This window comes from Ceratosolen solmsi, unplaced genomic scaffold (genome assembly GCF_000503995.2).
Source record: "Ceratosolen solmsi marchali unplaced genomic scaffold, CerSol_1.0 scaffold35, whole genome shotgun sequence".
NCBI lineage: Eukaryota > Metazoa > Arthropoda > Insecta > Hymenoptera > Agaonidae > Ceratosolen > Ceratosolen solmsi.
This window is the reverse complement of record NW_011948423.1, coordinates 5,864,379-5,883,231: the sequence shown is the minus strand read 5'-3', so window position 1 is coordinate 5,883,231 and position 18,853 is coordinate 5,864,379. Positions and strand designations below refer to the sequence as shown.

General features: G+C 31.4%; 3 protein-coding genes across 14 annotated transcripts in view; 2 read left to right on the top strand and 1 right to left on the bottom strand.

The window, feature by feature from the left end:
- Positions 1 to 730: 730 nt before the first annotated feature.
- On the top strand, positions 731 to 5,410 carry Cnb (centriole duplication and spindle assembly protein centrobin). 4 transcript variants are annotated; one of them, XM_011499625.1, is made up of 8 exons: positions 731 to 916; positions 1,620 to 3,195; positions 3,290 to 3,982; positions 4,056 to 4,282; positions 4,371 to 4,573; positions 4,644 to 4,921; positions 5,020 to 5,175; positions 5,243 to 5,410. In XM_011499625.1, exons 2-8 carry the CDS (start codon positions 1,654 to 1,656, stop codon positions 5,330 to 5,332), a joined length of 3,189 nt encoding a protein of 1,062 aa, XP_011497927.1. In that variant the 5' UTR covers positions 731 to 916; positions 1,620 to 1,653; the 3' UTR covers positions 5,333 to 5,410. The 4 variants fall into 4 exon arrangements, with proteins under 4 accessions (XP_011497927.1, XP_011497928.1, XP_011497926.1 ...); XM_011499626.1 differs by lacking the exon at positions 731 to 916 and adding an exon at positions 1,322 to 1,334; XM_011499624.1 differs by lacking the exon at positions 731 to 916 and adding an exon at positions 1,454 to 1,522.
- A 3,777-nt stretch (positions 5,411 to 9,187) lies between these two features.
- Positions 9,188 to 12,962, top strand: Karl (lipocalin/cytosolic fatty acid-binding protein Karl). The gene is given in 5 exon segments (XM_011499623.1): positions 9,188 to 9,571; positions 11,546 to 11,622; positions 11,624 to 11,766; positions 12,366 to 12,537; positions 12,637 to 12,962. Coding segments are annotated over 5 exon segments (705 nt in total). The 5' UTR covers positions 9,188 to 9,421; the 3' UTR covers positions 12,800 to 12,962.
- Positions 12,963 to 16,343: 3,381 nt separating this feature from the next.
- Positions 16,344 to 18,853, bottom strand: part of CASK (peripheral plasma membrane protein CASK) — a 120,024-nt gene continuing 117,514 nt past the window's right edge. For all 9 annotated transcript variants that reach the window (XM_011499615.1, XM_011499616.1, XM_011499613.1 and 6 more), the window contains 5 exons: positions 17,387 to 17,506; positions 17,178 to 17,294; positions 16,986 to 17,093; positions 16,723 to 16,898; positions 16,344 to 16,648 (listed from right to left, as the gene is read on the bottom strand). In XM_011499615.1, the coding sequence (XP_011497917.1) occupies positions 16,469 to 16,648; positions 16,723 to 16,898; positions 16,986 to 17,093; positions 17,178 to 17,294; positions 17,387 to 17,506 (701 nt within the window). In that variant the 3' untranslated portion in view covers positions 16,344 to 16,468. The remainder of the gene's footprint in view (positions 16,649 to 16,722; positions 16,899 to 16,985; positions 17,094 to 17,177; positions 17,295 to 17,386; positions 17,507 to 18,853) is intronic.

Sequence of the window (18,853 nt, the reverse complement as noted above, 5' to 3'; positions counted from 1 at the left end):
CATATATATATATATATATATATATTTTTTTAAATTACGTTAAAAGATTTGTATAATCCTAAATTGTAAAAATCAAGTATCATAAATTTAAATAAATTGTCTACAATATTTTTATTGTGCAAAAAATTTATATACCAATAGCTGTAAAATTTTCTAATACAGCTCTTCTTCAAAATAAATTATCATTAATGATTAAATTAATTAAATTGATGCGATTGATTAAATCAATTTTATATTCAGCTTAAATGTGAGAAATCTGAGCTATCTTAAGTTTGTCAAAATAGCCTTGGTCTTTAGAAAAACATCGAATACAAATTTAATTATACCTATGCAATTACAATTAATTTTACCAACAATTTCATCATTGGAACTACTAATGCAAATATATTATATTGAATATCAATTGTTTATCAAGAATGCAACTTACATTGATCGAATGCTCCAATATGTAACATAAAGATTTTCGAGTTTAAACAATTTTTTAACGAATACACTCACTTAATTATATCATTGACCAAAAGTATTATTTAATAAATCGCCAATATCATTTTCACGAAAAATATCCGTAATTTTTTAACTATTAATGGAAAAACATATCAAATATTATCCAAATTATTATTCAGATCGCCATCTGCTGTTACAATGTAACAACACTGCACATCCGTTACTTTTAAAATATTCAAGAGACCATTTTTAATTCTCCTACTAAGGATATTTGAATAAATTCTTTGAATTTAGTTTCAGGGCCTGCCAACATGTATTTGTAAAATTTCTTCAATATTAATCGTCACGTTGACTTTCTATCCAAGCCGTGCAATGTACTCAAGTCTCAAAATCCTTTGTTAAAATTTCTTTTATTTTTTTAGATGAAATCGATTGGCACTATAAACAAAATAAGTTTATATACAGTTTGCAGGTATGATAAATTACGATATATATATATATATATATATATATATATATATATATCCATATAGACAATTCATCTAAACTATATTTTTATAATTTTTGCTCTTTGTGACTGTTATTGACAAAGAGAGAAAAAAAAATCAACCCTCCATGAATTATTCCATGTGCGTAGAGAGAGAGCGAGAGAGAGCGAGAGAGAGAGAGAGAGAGAGAGAGAGTGCGGGACGTTACTCGAAGAGAGATATAGAGACAGTCAGTCAGTACGTGTTTTTAGCTTAAAAACCGTAGACTATATTTACATTGGTTACCGTTTCCGTGTACATTTGGGTTGTCAGGGCCTATGAATTGGAGCATGAGGTGACTGCAATTGCGTGGGCGTCATGTCTTCCCGCGTTGTACTGTTTATACTTTGTAATCTCTTTTGTGTACATAATTTTACGTACTTGAATCAGTAAATCGCATTTTGAATAGAAAATTTACAAAGAATAATTATTGCGACAAGTTCTAATTTATAACTTACGTAGAGTTGATATGTATATATTTTAATTTATTTAAGCATTAATGACGTCTAGTTATAACCTACAAAATAGTGTTACTCATTATGAAAAGTTTTGTAAGGAAGTTTTTTTATTTATATTATGAATAATTATATTTATAATACATTAATGAGCTGTAAGTCAATAGATAAATGCAATGTTTACGATTTTTAGAATTTTATAGCGTGGATAATAGAATAAATGGATAATGAGTGACTCAGATGATACAGATGATTTACTATTGATACCGCCAGATTTTTTTATCGTTTCTTCATTAGACTCAGATGATCGCTCAGAGTATTCGAGCTATAGAGAACATAAGACCGGTGTTGTGTCTGAACTTATTGATCATATGCAATCGTTAGAATCTAGAATATTTGCAATTGAATCAAAAGAATCCTCCGATACTTCTTTAAACTGCAGTAGACGCTTATCTTTCGATTCGGTTATGAGTTTTAGGCAAACATTACCAAGGACGATATCCTCTGTAAGTCAAACATCCAACATACAGAACACTCCTACTAAATACTTCCAGTGCTCATCTTTACCATCAACCCCTAGCGTTCGACAACAGCCATATCATACTAACGAAATGCATCATTCTATAAAATTACATGGAAATTCCATAACAAATAATGTGCCTACAAATTCTAATGTACAAAACAAGCATGATAACTCAAAATTACTTTCAGAGCCTACATCATCGCAACCTGCTTCTCAAAATAAAAATAACTTGCATGTTGGTACTGGGTTTTCTGATAAAGAATCATCCTCAATGCTATTATCTCCATTAAACGAATGTGGAAATGTAAAACACCATAATGTTTATAGTTCTTTACCTTTATTAAATTCCTTTAGTGCAACGGCAGATCATTTTCATACAGACGCAAAACCAATTTCGAATATGAGTCTCTCTGAAGTGGACGAATTTCTACAAGAAGTAGATAATAATGACAAAGGTCTAATGGCTAAAAATGGTAACTGTAATGGACAACCGCTACAAATAGATTCAAAAAGTTTATCCAATAGAAATTATTTTATCGAAAGAGACGATCGAGATAAAAGAAAGACAATGGAGCAGAAATTAAAATTTAGCGTCAATGATTATCAATCTGACGGTGAAAAAAGAAAGGATGTAACCGATTGTTCATTGTTCAATGATACTTCCTTCTCTTCTTTTGATACAGAAAAATTTATGACTGAATTTAAAGCATGGTCTCCGACGTTAGAATTAAGCGACAGTAAAATTAGCATTACTGAATTAAAAAATTATGATGAAATGGACAAATTGAGTAATGCTCAGCAAAAAAAGTCAGACTATATCTGTAATAATACCGACTTTTCTTTGGAAAACAAAACGGAGAGTCTTCACCAATATTTGGATGCGAATTTAATTTCCAGGTGTGCCGATGAGTTTACAAAATCGGAAACATTCTCAACTATTTCTGCACAGCAAATTAGTCAAAATATTTCAGATAGTAAGAGTCTCCCAAGTATTTTTAAGACACCAAGTAATGTATCTATATCGAAACCAGCGGAGGCTCTAGTTAAGAAACCAGAAATTTCAAATAATGGAATTAATGGAAATTATTCTGTGGAACAAAGCGCTAATATTATCAATAGTATAGATGCTCGCAATCAAAGGCCACAACGCCTATTAACTCTTTCAGATTTATGGAATAACGATTCTAGTAAGTCATTGGAAGAACAACTGCGAATCAAACTGGAAGAAGAAAGAGTTAGAAGAGAGGTACAATAATTTTCATTATTTTTATGAATTTTTTAATAATTTCATTCTAAGTAAATTCTAAGTACCATATGTAAACTATTTTAAACCCTTACAGCATTGTGAGAAATTAATTCAAGAATTACAAAAAAAATTGTTAGAACAACAAGAGAAAATAGCCGTTGCTGTTCGCTTAGATAATGAAAAAAATTCAATTATTTGTCAATTTCAAGTGTCATGGAAGAAAACAAAGCAAAGATTGTGTGAGCTCGAATCAGAGAGAGAAACTCTCGATAAATTATTAAAAACCATATCGGACAAGCATCAATCAGAAGTCAATAGTTGTCAAGAGCAAATTAAAAGCTATAAAGAAGAATTATCAAAAGCTTTAAATTTAGCTACTGGTTATAAAGAAAAGAGCGATTCTCTTATCAAAGAAAAAGTGGATATGTTAAATAGTCATGCAAATGAATTGCAGAATTACAAATCACTGGTGCAGCAGGCAGAGACAAGGTATGAAGAAATGAAAGTGGAATGTCAGAAATTATTTGACAAGAATCAGCAAACGGACGAGACTTTGAAAGTTACTCAGCAAGACCTCACTAAGGAACTATTAAAAAGTAACGAGGTGAGGAATGAAATGACAGTTATACACAAGGCACTAGATGCTTGTGAGACGGAATTAATTATTTTACGCCAAGAGAAAGAGAATTTACAGCTTAAATTAAAAGAAGAAGGTAACAGGAACAATATCCTTGAGCAATCGAAAGCATCCTTAATTATAGGCATTAATGAAGCAAAGGAATCAGAGGTAAATTACTTACTTTACTCTTTTTACTCTAAAAATTTTGTATAAATAATTTTGTATCTTTAACATTGCGTAGAAATTAGCGAAAAATGAAATTAAATCACTTAGTGATCAACACGAAAAATTAAGAGTCGAACTTCGAGATGTTTATCAAAAGCAAGTTGATGAAGTTGTGAAAGCAAAACTTCAAGAATTCCAAACTCAATTAGATTCAGCTGAAATGATTTTTCAAAATGAAATTGAAACTAAACAATTAGCTATAGCTGAATGCGCAGCACGCAAAATAAAAAGTGTCATCGATAAGTAAGTACAGATTTTTAATATTGTTACCCAAGTACTCTTATTTCATTAATGAATTGAACTTGAAGTAATGTAATTTTATGTTTTAAAGGCATAAGCTTGAAATAAACCTAATCGAGGAAAAACATATAGAGGAAAAAAAATTATTTGAAATAAAGGCAGCTCAAGCTACACAGAGAGCTGCGATGCTAGAAGCTCAATTAAGCAGCAATCAAAAAAGTAAAAGCCAATTGGTTGAACAATTACATTCTATGTTGCAAAAGCAGTGGCAGCAGGCACTTTTAATAATTTCAGGTAAGAGAATCTTTTTTTCGTAAAAGATTTTGAAAATATTAGCAGTAGATCTAACTTCTTAATGCTCTAGGTGGTAATGGGGAAAACATGTCGTCGATAAAAAAGCTTAATGTTGATAAATTATTTACGTTGTCAAATGAAAAAAATCTTGATTTGATGCCAAGTCACTGTAGTCCATTATTACACTCTGAACCAATGAAACTTGATACTCGAAAGAATTCAGGTCTACAAAATATACAAAATCAAGAACATCAGAATGAAAATTTGGCTACTTTAATTTCACACGATGAAACTCCAGTAAGTAGCAGAAAAGAAACAACGAGCGATCTTAGGAAATACATAAAAATGGTTAGTTATGTATTTATATATACCAATCATATATCAATAAATAAATATATTGAGAATCAAAGCTATATAAATAGTTATTAAAAATAATTTAACCTTAGATATTGGATATGCAACAAGCAAAAGAAGATTATACGAAACCGAAATTTTTCAACGGTAGTCCACCAACGAATAAAGAATCGTCTGAGAAACAATCATCGACAAAAGATATTAGTACATCTAACGAAGGTAGTTCTACATGGCAACCCATTTCTGAGGTTTGACACTCTAATAATTATTTATAGTAGGTTTTAAAATGAATTAATAATATTTATTCCCATTTAGATATCCGTCCACGATACCAGTGAGTATTTGAGCGTTCCACAAAAGTTTAATTTTAAAAACGACCACAAACAAAAGCCACCATGGAAATGATCCTATTTGAACTTTAAAACTGACGACAGCACTGGTATTGATGAAATTGATAATGTACATTGAGAAATAATTTGAAATACAATTTAATTTTTTAAGTAATTATAACATATTATATACTTAGGACATAATATAAAAAACTGTATATGCGCGCGTGTGTGTATGTATGTATGTATGCCTGCGTTAGTGTTTGTGTTTGTATGTATAACGACATTCGTGAGCTACATTAGACATTAGACTTGGTGCTTAGGTCGCTGTTATCAATATTAAAAATACGAAAACAGGAAATAATACGATATGTTTATCTTGAATTAAATTTATAAACTAAATGCACGCGAAATTGCGAGCTTTGTACGATTTAATCTGATAAATATTGAAATATTTCTAAACCACAATAATTATCTCTTTAAGTTTAGTTTAAAGCATTTATAATTATAATAGATATGATATAAACTAAAGAGTGCTTGATATCTGTACAAATATATTATTAAACAACAGAGGTTAGGATTACGTTGTGATGAAAACAAAACGAACAAATTTTTGTTAACGTGAATTTAAATTTATATTCATAAGCAATTCATTATGTATTATGATTTTATTACATTTAATATTGTTATTTTAATAGATATCAATTTTTCAAAGTTAATTGAAAAGAATTAAAATTAATATCATAACTTATTAAATTACTTTATTACCAATATGTAAAATTAAATTCAAAGTTAACTACGATTAAAATAAGTATAAATTCATCAAATGTACGAAAAATGTAACAAAATTATGTTTATACATATAAGTTATTAATATTTTCATTATATCACATTTTTCACAAACTTTTCAGATTCAAAATAACGAATATAAATTGTTTTTTTTTTTTTTTATTAAAATTTTATTTTGTAATATGAATTTTGTTCGAAATTGCGAGAACCCTTTCCAAGTCGTTAAACATCTAGAAAATCCAGGTCATTAGACATCTGGAAATAGTCGTTAAACCCCAAAATTAAAATCTAACGGTACACTCAGCAGAGCCGCTACGGAAGGTGTACAGGATATCGCATACATAGTTCCCAAGGGCACGAAGCGTGTTGCAAGACTTGAAGGATCCGGTGCCAACGCGCACTTCTTATACTAGGGGCCATAGCCACCTTATCACTAACCAGAATTTTCATTTGGGATGTAATTATAGATCATAATATGCGCTATGAGAATTCTACAAAAAATTGTCATTTACATAATAAGCTTAATATAATTAATCAATTCGATTGTACGTTGTATACATTATTATAATAATTTGACGTAAAAATCGCAATTATCGACTTGAAACGAACTTATGAAGGAAAATTTTTCGAAAATAATTACAGTTTAAGAAATTATACTAAATTACTTTAACATTTTTTATTTTATTATACGAATAATTTTCTAAATAATATGTTTAATATGAACAAAACAGAATTATATGTAAAATAAAGATTACTAAATTCTCGCAAAAATCTGACAAAAATACAATCAAATAATATACATATGTAATATGATATCTTTATTTACGTTATTAACATTAAGTGAATTATCCTAATAGTACAAAGTCTGTAAATATTTTAAAAACATAGAAAAAGCGCTTGAATTTAAATTTATATAAGATTGTAAACATAGAAAAAAAAAATATGTTGCGCAAAAAATATTAATATGTACGGTCATTAATAAAAGTGCTTTTAAAATCTTTTGCCTCTACATAACTTTGAAACTTGTATAACAAATGTCGAGTTTCTATATTTTTAAATATATTTTGTAAAAAAAAATTAAATAGTAACGATCGTTTAATTTTATTTCCAATTTCTTCACACCACCATCTAACCGTTGTTAATTATATCCACTAATTGTAATTTTATTCGATAATTCACATCATTTTAATATAATTTCAATACTATACCTCCATAATTTACATTGAAAATTTGTAACTTTTATAAATTTTATAAATTATAATAAAATTATATATAAATGTATGTACAAATTATAGATAAAATACATTACATTTACAAATACGTTGCATTTATATATTGAATATATCATTCCGGTTTCAGGTGTATATAATATATAAATATAATAGTATTGCAAATCTTAATCTCTAAATATTGTGTAAATTAATGATAGTTTATGTATATGTGAATTCATATCTATGAAAGTTAAATTATATTATAGTGAAATAATTAAGTGATCTGAATTTATAAAAACGTATTTTCAATTGGAATTATTTTTTCTTTTATTCTATTTTAAATATTCCGATAATTGTAGTTTAAAAAATATTTAGTTGTTATGAATTTATGAATAGTAGAGTACATTGATTTTTAAAAATAATAAATTAAAAACAATTAATGCTTAAGTGAGACAAAGTCAATTAATTTTGTTTTCATTTACTTATTTTATGAAATTTATTACGTAAAACTTTTTATTTATATCGAATCGCAGTCGGTACAGTATTTAATAAACAATGTTAAGATAAAAGCATAAAAAGCACTATAAAATGTATCAATATTTTATCCAGTAATGTATATTTATTAAATATAATAGAAAGTCATTTGACATGTTTGTTGATAGGTTGAAATATCACCATTTTTACACCATTAATGAATCATTTATTAGTCTTCTATATCAATTATTATATTAACAAATAAACAGTTAAATAATAGAAAAATAACTTCGATATAAGTTATAGATGAAAATATGGATAAAATTAGTGATAATTAATATCTGAATTAACTTAAATATATTTGTGTTATAGAAAATAAAAATTATGGAATGAAAAATGGTAATTTGTCGCATAATATTTTATGTCGGCTAAAAAAAACTTATTAAATACTATATAAATTAATAATTTATAAATGATTGTCTGTATTAGTTGCGCGTCGATTCTCAATCATCGGAATAATTATTTCATCTTAACGAACAATGAAAAATCATTTTTTTTAATGTAATTTGCATTAAAAAGATATACTAATGGTAAATTAAATTTTATATACCTTTAATTTAACAACACGACGAAATTTCTTAAATTTAATTTTAGTTGAAAGATACCCTGTTCTTATAACCAAATTGAAAATTTGGAATTTACAGGGCTTCGGTCTATCATGGGCACATATAATATTTCTGTTTCACATCAAGTACAGCAATCACGCAGTTGGCTATTGAATTTTACTAACTTTCTATCATAATGGAGTTCATAATGTTCGTTTAAATCAATAGGGACACCGTTACTTTTAATAGGTCATATTATCATGCATTCAAGGATTATCGTGCCCAAGTCTTCATTGGCCCTCGTTAACAAGTAATTCGCTATTGATCATGATTTCGTGCATTCTAAATACGAATAGGATTGTCAGAGAAAATCCGACAATGACTCACAAGAGCCACGAATCCACAATAAAACAACATAAAGCACTGAAATCCGAAAATACGTCGACAGAAAGTTCAAGGCACTTGTAGGCTGCGAACCTATTTTCGCTCGATGGGTGCCATCTTGAGCGACATAATCTTGCCTTCAACTTTATATATTAGCACCACAGCCTTTGGTGAGCGTGCAAATGATACGATTTGTATTCTCCAATTCTTTATAAACGAGCAAAGTACTTCTCTCTATCTCTCTCTGTCTCTGTCTCTCTTTCTCTCTCAATCATTATCTCGCTTTCTCTCTCTCTCTCTCTCTCTCTATATATATATATCAATTTTCCAGCGGATACACAAGCGGACACGTCGCATTATTATCCTACGACGAATACTTATCTCATCCGGAGCTCCAAGCGTATCGAAGCGCCTCCCCGACAGAACGCGATCCCTCCCACAGCGGAGATAACATAAAGGAAAGGCCCGTCGTGGGCGCACGTATAGCCGACCGGGACGACTCGATTTCGCGGATCGGCATCGCGGAAGCCCGCGCAGCCGCGCTATGCGCCCACAAGCGAATCGGGAACGGGTTGCCGAACGACAGCGAAAGTGCACGGAAGAATGCAAAGGGAGGAGCGCGAGCGCGCCGAGATGAGCACCTACGCAGTGCCGCCTCTAACTCCGGACCGATAGTCGCGCTCGACACACGCCCGCGCAACCATGGCAAGCCGCGCACTCGGCCGGACCATCGGGATCGTACTCGCGATCGGCGCACTCGCCGAGGGCTTCGCTGCTGGCCCCTGGAGAAGGCACGAGGACAAGACCAAGTGCCCCAAGGTCAAGGGCATTCGGAACTTCGACATCAGCCAGGTACTTGGACGTCCGGCCTTGGCCGTTTACTTAGTCGTCGACGAGCGTCGAGCGGTCGCTTGAGCGGCCGTGTCGGGCCGCTTCGAAAGCGAGGACCTTTACGGACACGAACTTTCGCCACGATCGTATCGTTCTTTCACCTTCGCGGAATATAACGATGTTACCGAGCCATCGCCGTTCCCATCGTCGTTCCTATAGGCCACCGGGTCGTTCTCGAAGTAGGAGCGACGAGCGACAGGAGCATTGCTCCTCGAGAGGACAGACGAATTCCTTGACTTACCGTTATTTAATTGAAATGGCTCTTTAATAGCGAAACTAAGCGACCACCAGTGCTTGGAATTCCTGCGGTCAGCCGATCCCAAGTTGATTGTCATTATGGGAAAGAGGCGCGATCGGATAATAATAGACGAATACGCGCTCGCGAGATGCAGCGGCTTGACGTAGGCGAGAGTATCGTTTAGGTTGTTCGTAGCTGCATTAAAGGTCATATTCAATTTTACAAAGCGACTTTACCAAGCGATTGGCTGCGGGCGTCAAAAATCTTATCAAAAATTCTCTTCCTACTCTACTCGTCCGTGTATAGAAGGAAGCCACATATAATAATAACTTCTCGTGCGTTCTTTTTATAGATTATTTGAAATAATAATTACATTATTTAAAATAAGTACAAATTTTATTATTGTTTTTACTACTTCTGCTACTACTACTACTACTACTACTTCTACTACTACAACTACTACTACTACTACTACTACTACTACTACTACTACTGCTACTGCTACTATTACCGCTAATTGTTATTATTATTGGTATTATTGTTATCACTATTAAGTAAATAAATCCTTTAAAATGACCGTATAGAATGACGGATATTTTGGACGTAATATTGAAATAACAATTTAAAATCTTGTTTCATATATGAAATGCGTATGTGCATTTGATTTAATTTAAAAGTAAGAAAGAATCCAAATCTTTATTTGAAATTGAATATTTTTTACATACTTACGTTCATCTCTGGAATTTCAACTCGACCAAGCATACCTGTTAGCGTTTATTCGATAAAGCGCGGTGGCTGTCCTGTTATTTTGTTGAAAAAACTTCTAAAAACTAAATTCACATTATTAAATTTTTGTCGATACGTATGGGTCGCAATGATATTGAACAAAAAATAATAACAATAAACATCAACTTAATTTACAATAATGCCTACGATTTAAGGATAGTGTTCCGATCGGCCAAATTATTATTCTCAATCATAAATTACAGTGTTTAGGCAGAGAGCAACCCCCGGAAGTTCAATTATTTCAGTTTAAAGGTTTGAAATTATTCAATTAATAAGCGCTTGTATCTTATAAGCACTATACTTCTCGGAATAACTTGAATGAACGATGCTTATTAGCGAAAGATAAATCATACAAATATTATTGTCCCTCCCATGTGTCCTCTAATCTACTTTTATTCTACTTCTTTACTTTATATTTTACGTCACATACTTGATTCGCAAAATAACCGCATCAAAATATGTTCGCGCAAGTGACAAAAATTCTCGTACTGAATATAGACGCTTTAACGCGTCACTTTACCGATGAGTATTTTCTTTAATTATATCTCGGTAAAATTCCATATTCCAAAACAAAACAAAACAAAACAAAAAAAAAAAAACAAAAAAAAGAAGAAAAAAAACTGACTCCTTGTGGAAACACATGCGCGCACATATATACAACATAATAATTCTCACTCATTTATGTACAATGCATAGGCAGGTAGGAATTTGCGAGTGTCGAATCTTACGAGAGAAACTATTGGAATAAAAATAGACGTTAATTAAAATCATCGATGATTGATAACTAAGTAAACGTCGACCGGAGAACCCGGACCCGACGCCTCATCTCTCAATAATAACGAGTTTCTCACCCCGCCGACACTACACTATCCACCAAGTTCCAAGCGTAGTGTAATTATAATTTCATGCAGTTCCTCGGCATCTGGTACATAGTGCAGTACTACGCCAGTTCGGAGGAAGCCATCTCGTACAGATGTATGCGCGCGGCCCCTACGGGAAAATGCCGAGGTCACCATGAATTTCACCTACAGCTTCACCGACGACCCGATCAACGAGCAACTCGTGGGCAACATCACGTGGAAAATTCCATCCCCGGAGTTGCCAGCCCATTGGGTGCACGCCGAGCTTCCTTGTACGTTCGGTATTCCTCGACCATATTAATATATTAGCTCTTGCTTTATCGCCGGGCGCATTCTCATGGATCTCTCATTTGTCGGGAAATGGCCGTTGGAATGTTCGAATCTGGGTAATGAGCAAAGCAGCCCGTTTTGCAAATGCTTGCGGAGAAGCGATTTCGCTTCCTTTCTTGTCGAGTACTTGTCAAGTGTGTAAAGTTCTCGGTGATATTTTTTTTTTTTTTTTTTTTTTTTTTTTTTTTTTCTTTATAACCAAGAACAGCCACTAACACAATATATTCATGAGCTTACGCTCCCTCCGAGCATTACGTGGAAAATTCACGTCTTTGTAAACAATGCATTTCACTAACAAGCTTCCTAACTACATAATTAAAGTCTTTATTAGCGGACTTGTTGAGTTTGAGAAAAAACTTTGTATAAGAATATAATGGAAAAGATTGCGTGGACTATAGTCGCTCCAAGACCGCTCAAACTTCCCGATCAAATATAGAGCCATAATATAGAGATAATAAATGATAAAATTATATTTAATACCATGGGCATTGAAATATGAATTCTCTTTCAATGATTGGCGTATTTCCATCTCGGCGAGCAGACGAGGGCATTTACAATACCTACGTACTCGACTCGGATTATAAATTGTGGGCGTTGCTCATGCATTGTGCCGAGAAGAGCAAGAGTCCTCGCTATCTCTCCAGCTTTATTATGAGCCGAGAGTCCAGTCTCGGAAATAACGTCATCTCTTATCTCCGAGAGAAACTTCCTAGGTAATGCCCATTATTTTACATCTCTTATTTTTCCGCTTTTCTCTTCTTTCATTCGACCGTGTAATGCTATACCTAATGGTTATTGTCTTTGTTGCGCAGATATGACATCGATCTGGAGTATATGTTTCCCATGGATCAGAATAATTGTACGACACTGGATCCGTACAGCAACTCCTTTATCCCCCCCGCGATTATAGGGGCTAAGAGAAACATATCACGGAGACATCCACTTAAGCGAAAGCATAAAGCGAGGACGACGTGACTTGAATTAAACTTGACGATTGGTTGAAAAATCCCTAAGGGCTGTGTGAAATGTTCGTTAATAACATTGCGTACATTTTATTTTACCACGATACTATCGACTCAAATCTTTCGAATCTCTCTGTTATTGTTACTTATCCTTAAATAAATACCTTGAAAACTTTTTAAATACATTGTAATCATATAGATATCCATAATTCTGTGTGTGCCTTTGTCCGTGTATTTATCTATATACGTATTTGAAATACATACGTAGACACACACACACACACACACACACACACACACACACACACACACACACACACACACACACACACACACACACACACACACACACACACACACACACACACACACACACACACACACACACAGCACACACTACATAATATATATATATATATATATATATATATTGATATATGCACGTACGTACCTATGTTGTTTTGTTGTTGTCGTTGTGTATGTGTGCGTACGTACGCGTGTGCGTGCGTGTAGCAATTAGTAAACTAACTATAGGAAATAAAATTTGTATTCTTTGATAAAATATATTTTTAACCGAGTGAGAAATCGATAATTTAATAAACTTAAATAATAAATTATGTAAAATTGAAGGGAGATGATGAATCATAGAGGAGTCATTAATTTGGGCTAGTTTTTATTAATTCAATTAACAACGTCTTTATAATACTCTTCGTCTGTTTCTCTCATTTATAATCACGTGATCATAAAATGAAATGTTATTGTTTTTTTAGACCCGTCACCATTTCACATTAATCAGTAGTTTTACGAACGCACACTTCTAGCGGAATGAAAATGCCATTCCGCGCGCTGTCTCAATCATTCGCAACTTTTACTTTTGCAATTCAATACCATAATCATACATTGCTATTTTATTACATTCAATCGCATCTTTACTCAATGCACGCTTAATTGATTTTCTGTTATTATTGGATATGGCATCTATAACTTATAGGAAAAATATTATAAAATCATTCAGCTGTTAATGATTTATCATTTTTTGTTTCTTGCACAAGGCGATATTCACATCAGTTTCATGTACACATCAAACATACCGACGAGCTTACATAATGCACACACCTCTCTCCGACTACTTTAATCGTTCAACGATGTAAAAAGTTCGGATGCCTTGCATATGTTAACATGCAGTCAGCAAATTACTTTTACATAAACATTTATCGGATTGTAAATTTCAATTTTTGTTAAGTGTTTTTAGTAACATACCGAAACAGATGAACCATGACATTTTAATTAAACGATAAATATATAAAGTAAAATTACAATAGTATAACACAAGGATTATATAGTTGTTTAAGCTTAAATACAGCAAATTAAAAATTAAGATCAATTAATACAAGTAAGAATTAATGTTTCGTGTATTAACTGAAATTTTGTTACCGAATAATTGCCACACCCAATCAGGGTTGCTGTGTGCGTGTGGTCCCAACCTCTCGCTATTTTCAATTTCTATTACTGTGCCCGCACATCAAATATACATTCAATCTGACAAGCAATAACGGCTTTCAATTCGCAGTATCATCTATGTTCTCTAATAATTTCATACCTTTCAAAATTAATCAAATAATAGAGATAAAATAATAGACAAAAAGGTCCATAATTTTTTATTCCTGAAATTTTCACACAATGGTAAACCGTATTTTTTTTTTATTTTTTTTTTTTTGCCATGTCACTCTTTTAGTATTGTTACCTGATTTTAATTACTTTCTGATTTTGTTCTGCCTCATATACTTTTAATTGCACTAATTATATAACTTGTCAATTATCTAACTATTCACGTACCGTTACAAAGGTGTCCTACTAACAGTATTATTTTTTTGTTTTTTTTTTTTTTTGTTTTTTTCAAATTTTCGTCGTATCTTCATGTCATTTTACGTTTTTCGCATGAGAATTAATTTTCCCGACGTACCTGATTTGGTCGTGGAACAATTATCATACTGTGTTTATTTAAATCAATCAGTCAGTGTGCGTTTACATCTCGCATTGGAATATTTTGAATTGCTAGATCAATTTTTGGTAGCTATTGACTTAGTATTTCCTTGAATTTAATATAATATAGAAAGGTTTGGCTAATATAAAAAAGTCTTAAATACTCATAAATGGTTTCACTTTTGTACAAAACATTACGTAACAATATTCAATTAGGAGCTTAATTCATTAAAAATATTAAACATTATTGATTCCATAGAAGCAACTTTAATGATTTAATTATAAATTCCTAAAGACAATTTATAAAATAATTGGTATTTCAACACACTTAAATGCTTGGATACAGCTCACTGTTTAAGTACAAATAATAAATTCATAATGTAAGAATAATCAGTGATTCAGTTTTGTTTTATTTAAAACGTGTTAAAGTAAAGATAGATAGAGAGAGAGAGAGAGAGAGAGAGAGAGAGAGAGAGAGACAGACACAAAAAGCGAGAGATACAGATAGATAGAGGGGCGAGGGGGGAATGTAATTAATTAGGAATTCATTATTGGAATAATTTTTTCGAATTTCAACTTTACATGCTAATTGATTGTGTATTTGTAAATGTGTATCGAAGTGTTATGAAATTTTTATCTAAATAGGTAATGCTGCTACACTTCTAAAATTATATTATTTACTGCTTATCGTGTAATTTATTCAAATTCCTGCAACGACAAGCAGCAATTTTATTATTGCGGTATGACTTTTACGTTTTCGATAAAGAAGTAACTTATAAGTTACAAATATAGTAGATTTAAGAGATGTAACGCGAATTAGTAGTCATAATTTAATAATTCGTTTTGATCTTTCGTTTATTATACATACGTTCGGAAGTTACCGTTTTTTTATGAATCAACGAGCTTATAAGATCGCCGCTTCAACCTAAATATGAATAATACATTATCTTTTGCATTTATAGCTAGAAGAAGTTTTTCACTTGCTTAATTATTTTCTTACGAAGTAATATACAGCTTTGACTAACGGTATTCCGAAAAAATCAATTCGGTCTATTGTATATGTTATAATTAGGGGATTCCGACGAAAACGCGGAGAAGATCCAGAAGAATTAAATAACTTTCTAATTCTCTTTCTTTTTTATTTTTTTTTTTTTTTTTTTTTTTTTTTTTTTTTTTTTTTTATATTTGTGAACAAGTTCCTTCTGTGACCTTCAGTAAATGCAAATCACAAGGTCTCTTTTGGCGTCGCACAGACACACCGAATGTTCGATCATTGAATGCATAACTAATTATTTATTTATGAACACGCAGTCGCAATCACTCAAATTGTTCACCATCATTGCCATTACCTGACAACAACATTTATATTATTTGATTGGTCTAGTATAATATATAAGATCTGTTTTATTTCAAATGCTCTTTTTCTTTTTCTTTTTCATTTTATACTATTTACTAATTCTCTCCATATTACTTTTCTTATATATATATATATATATATATATATATATATATATATATATATATATATATATATATATATATATTATACATATATATATATATATATGCATATATAGAACTCCTTTTTCTCACTTTCGTGTTTCTTTAAATTATTGAGTATTGGTTTCAATGACTATTTCCCCCTAGAAGATCCATTACAATCAGACGTGTAGACTGCGCGGGTCGGGGATGTCCGCTGTCAGTAGACCCAAGAAACTGGAACCCATTGTGGTGTCGTATGAAACCGTTCGATAGCATCTTCCAATTGGGCAATTGTTTCATCGATGTCGTTATTTACGATCGTCAAATCGAAAAAGTGGCCGTACGCTTGCCTCAACATCTCGGATTCCTTGACCAAACGCTCGAGGCTTCCATCGTACTGAAATATTCATAAGCCTTAATAGCAAACAGGTAATCTTCAACGCGTGCTTATTTTTAAAAGGGTATACGTACGTCCGCAAGATTTTGCAAAGCCGGAGCAGCTATGAATACTACATAAGGTGCAAACTCGGCTGTACGGAGTACCTTTAGAGAGTGCGGCTCGATATCCAAAATGGCCAATCTGCCCTCCTCCAGAATCTTCCTGATTGTTTCGATTTTCGTTCCGTACATTGCATCTTCGTGGGTTCCTGTAATATTAATGTTAGCTAGCCTTTTCAAATAGCTCTATTATAATATCAAATAGCGGTATATTGCACATGAATTTCAATACCTACCATACTCTAAGTATTCATTAGCAGCAATGTCCACCATCATTTCCTCGTGAGATACAAAGTAGTAATTTCTTCCATTTTCTTCGTCATTCCGTGGCGGTCTCGTTGTATCTGGACATAATTTACAATAGTTCGATTAAATTTAGTAGGATAAATTTCAAGTTTAATGATGCACAATCAAAGCTTATCACTCACGTGGAATAGGATACGCATATTTGTCAGGATGCTTAGCGATGATTGTATTTTTTATATGTCTTCGGCCAACACCGTGTGCCCCCAGTAGGACCAAAGTTTTACGTTGAAATGCGGAGTCTAAAATGATTTTCAAATTTCATAATTTGTGTAGAATTTATTGTAGGGGAGATAGATGTTTTTTTTTTTTTTTTAATAAAAATTGAACTCACAAGGAAGTTTGACAACTTCTTCGTATATTACCAGATCTAATTGATCAAAAACGGCATTGTGCTTGGCAAGATATTTGTCTTTGTATTGTTTCTTTTTGCGGCCAAAAATAGAGCAATTAACTGAAAAATTAATACAACGAATAAGCATAGAAATATCTGGGCAGATAAATATCGCTTATTAGAATTAAAGAAATTCTTTTAAAGAATGTTAATGATACGTATTACATTGTATTTTCAATGCTATTGTTCAATGAAATAGCTTAAGTAGAAAATATTTATAAGAAATCAACTTTAAGAAATTAATTTTATATTTAAACGTTTATTCATTCAGTGAGTAAATATCGTTTGTTTGTTATTTTTTTTTTGTTTTTTTTTTTTGGTTATTTTGATGTTTCAACTAAATCTGTAATTATCATAATATATATTTTTATTTTATCAATTAAATTGCTTTGCAGTCATAATTATCTACGATATAATGACATAATATGAGCATTGAAACTTAAAGATAATGTGATGCACATTTATTTTTATTTAAATCCTAGATTTATGGCATACTAGTCGGTGAAGCTATACCTATTTTAAAATTCAATTATGTGATCTACTTGAGGCAAGTCAGTGTTCATAGCCCAACTACATTTCTATTTATAATTGCAACATATAATTATATAAATTTTAATAAAAAAATTGTAGAATACCTTTTTTATTTTATATACAGTAGACTATAAGGTTTTATATAGTTGAATAGAACGATTAATTACATAAATAATGAACAATATTTTTCTTCTTAATGTATAGGCTATTTTTCATAAAATTTTTAAACATCGCCAAGTGCTATGAGCTTTAATATGTTTAGAAATAGAGTGCCGCAGAATATTTTATAAAGGAAAAGCAGAAAAATAAGCTAGAATTCATAAGAATTGCAAAAACATATATTTTTCTAGTATTGTACTGTACGTATGTATGTATGTATACACACACGCATACACACATACAATTACACACACATATATATATATATATATATATATATATATATATATATTTAATAAAAAGTTCATCCGATAAATATCACACCTGCAGAGGCTAAATAATTCCTTAACCTAATTTTGTATAAATTTTTATTTATCGCTCTAATGTCTCTGATATGATTTAATTTTCAAAAATATTTGTAATCAGCTATGATGAAGAGATAAATCTTGTAGAAATATATTTTATTGCATGAAAGAGAACTAACAGAGATTTCCCATTTAATATATAAACAAAATATTTCTAAAAAATTCATGATTTGAAGAATCTATAATTGTATAATAAGGAAGTATAGAACTTTTTAAAATTAAAACAGATGCAAATAAAAAATATCAAATGATTTTACCAAAAAGTTGGATATTTTAGTTTCTTTTTAGTTTTTCAATTATTCAATTTGTTATGTTTGTCATTTTCAAAATTTTGTACGACTGAAGATATAGA

What these genes read in the sequence shown, in the direction of transcription:
- Cnb (XM_011499625.1), top strand. Translation starts at nt 1,654, where the DNA reads ATGAGTGACTCAGATGATACAGATGATTTACTATTGATACCGCCAGAT. An exon ending in ATAAAAAGTGTCATCGATAA is followed by an intron (nt 4,283 to 4,370) that starts GTAAGTACAGAT and finishes TATGTTTTAAAG; the next exon opens with GCATAAGCTTGAAATAAACC. An exon ending in TTAGGAAATACATAAAAATG is followed by an intron (nt 4,922 to 5,019) that starts GTTAGTTATGTA and finishes ATTTAACCTTAG; the next exon opens with ATATTGGATATGCAACAAGC.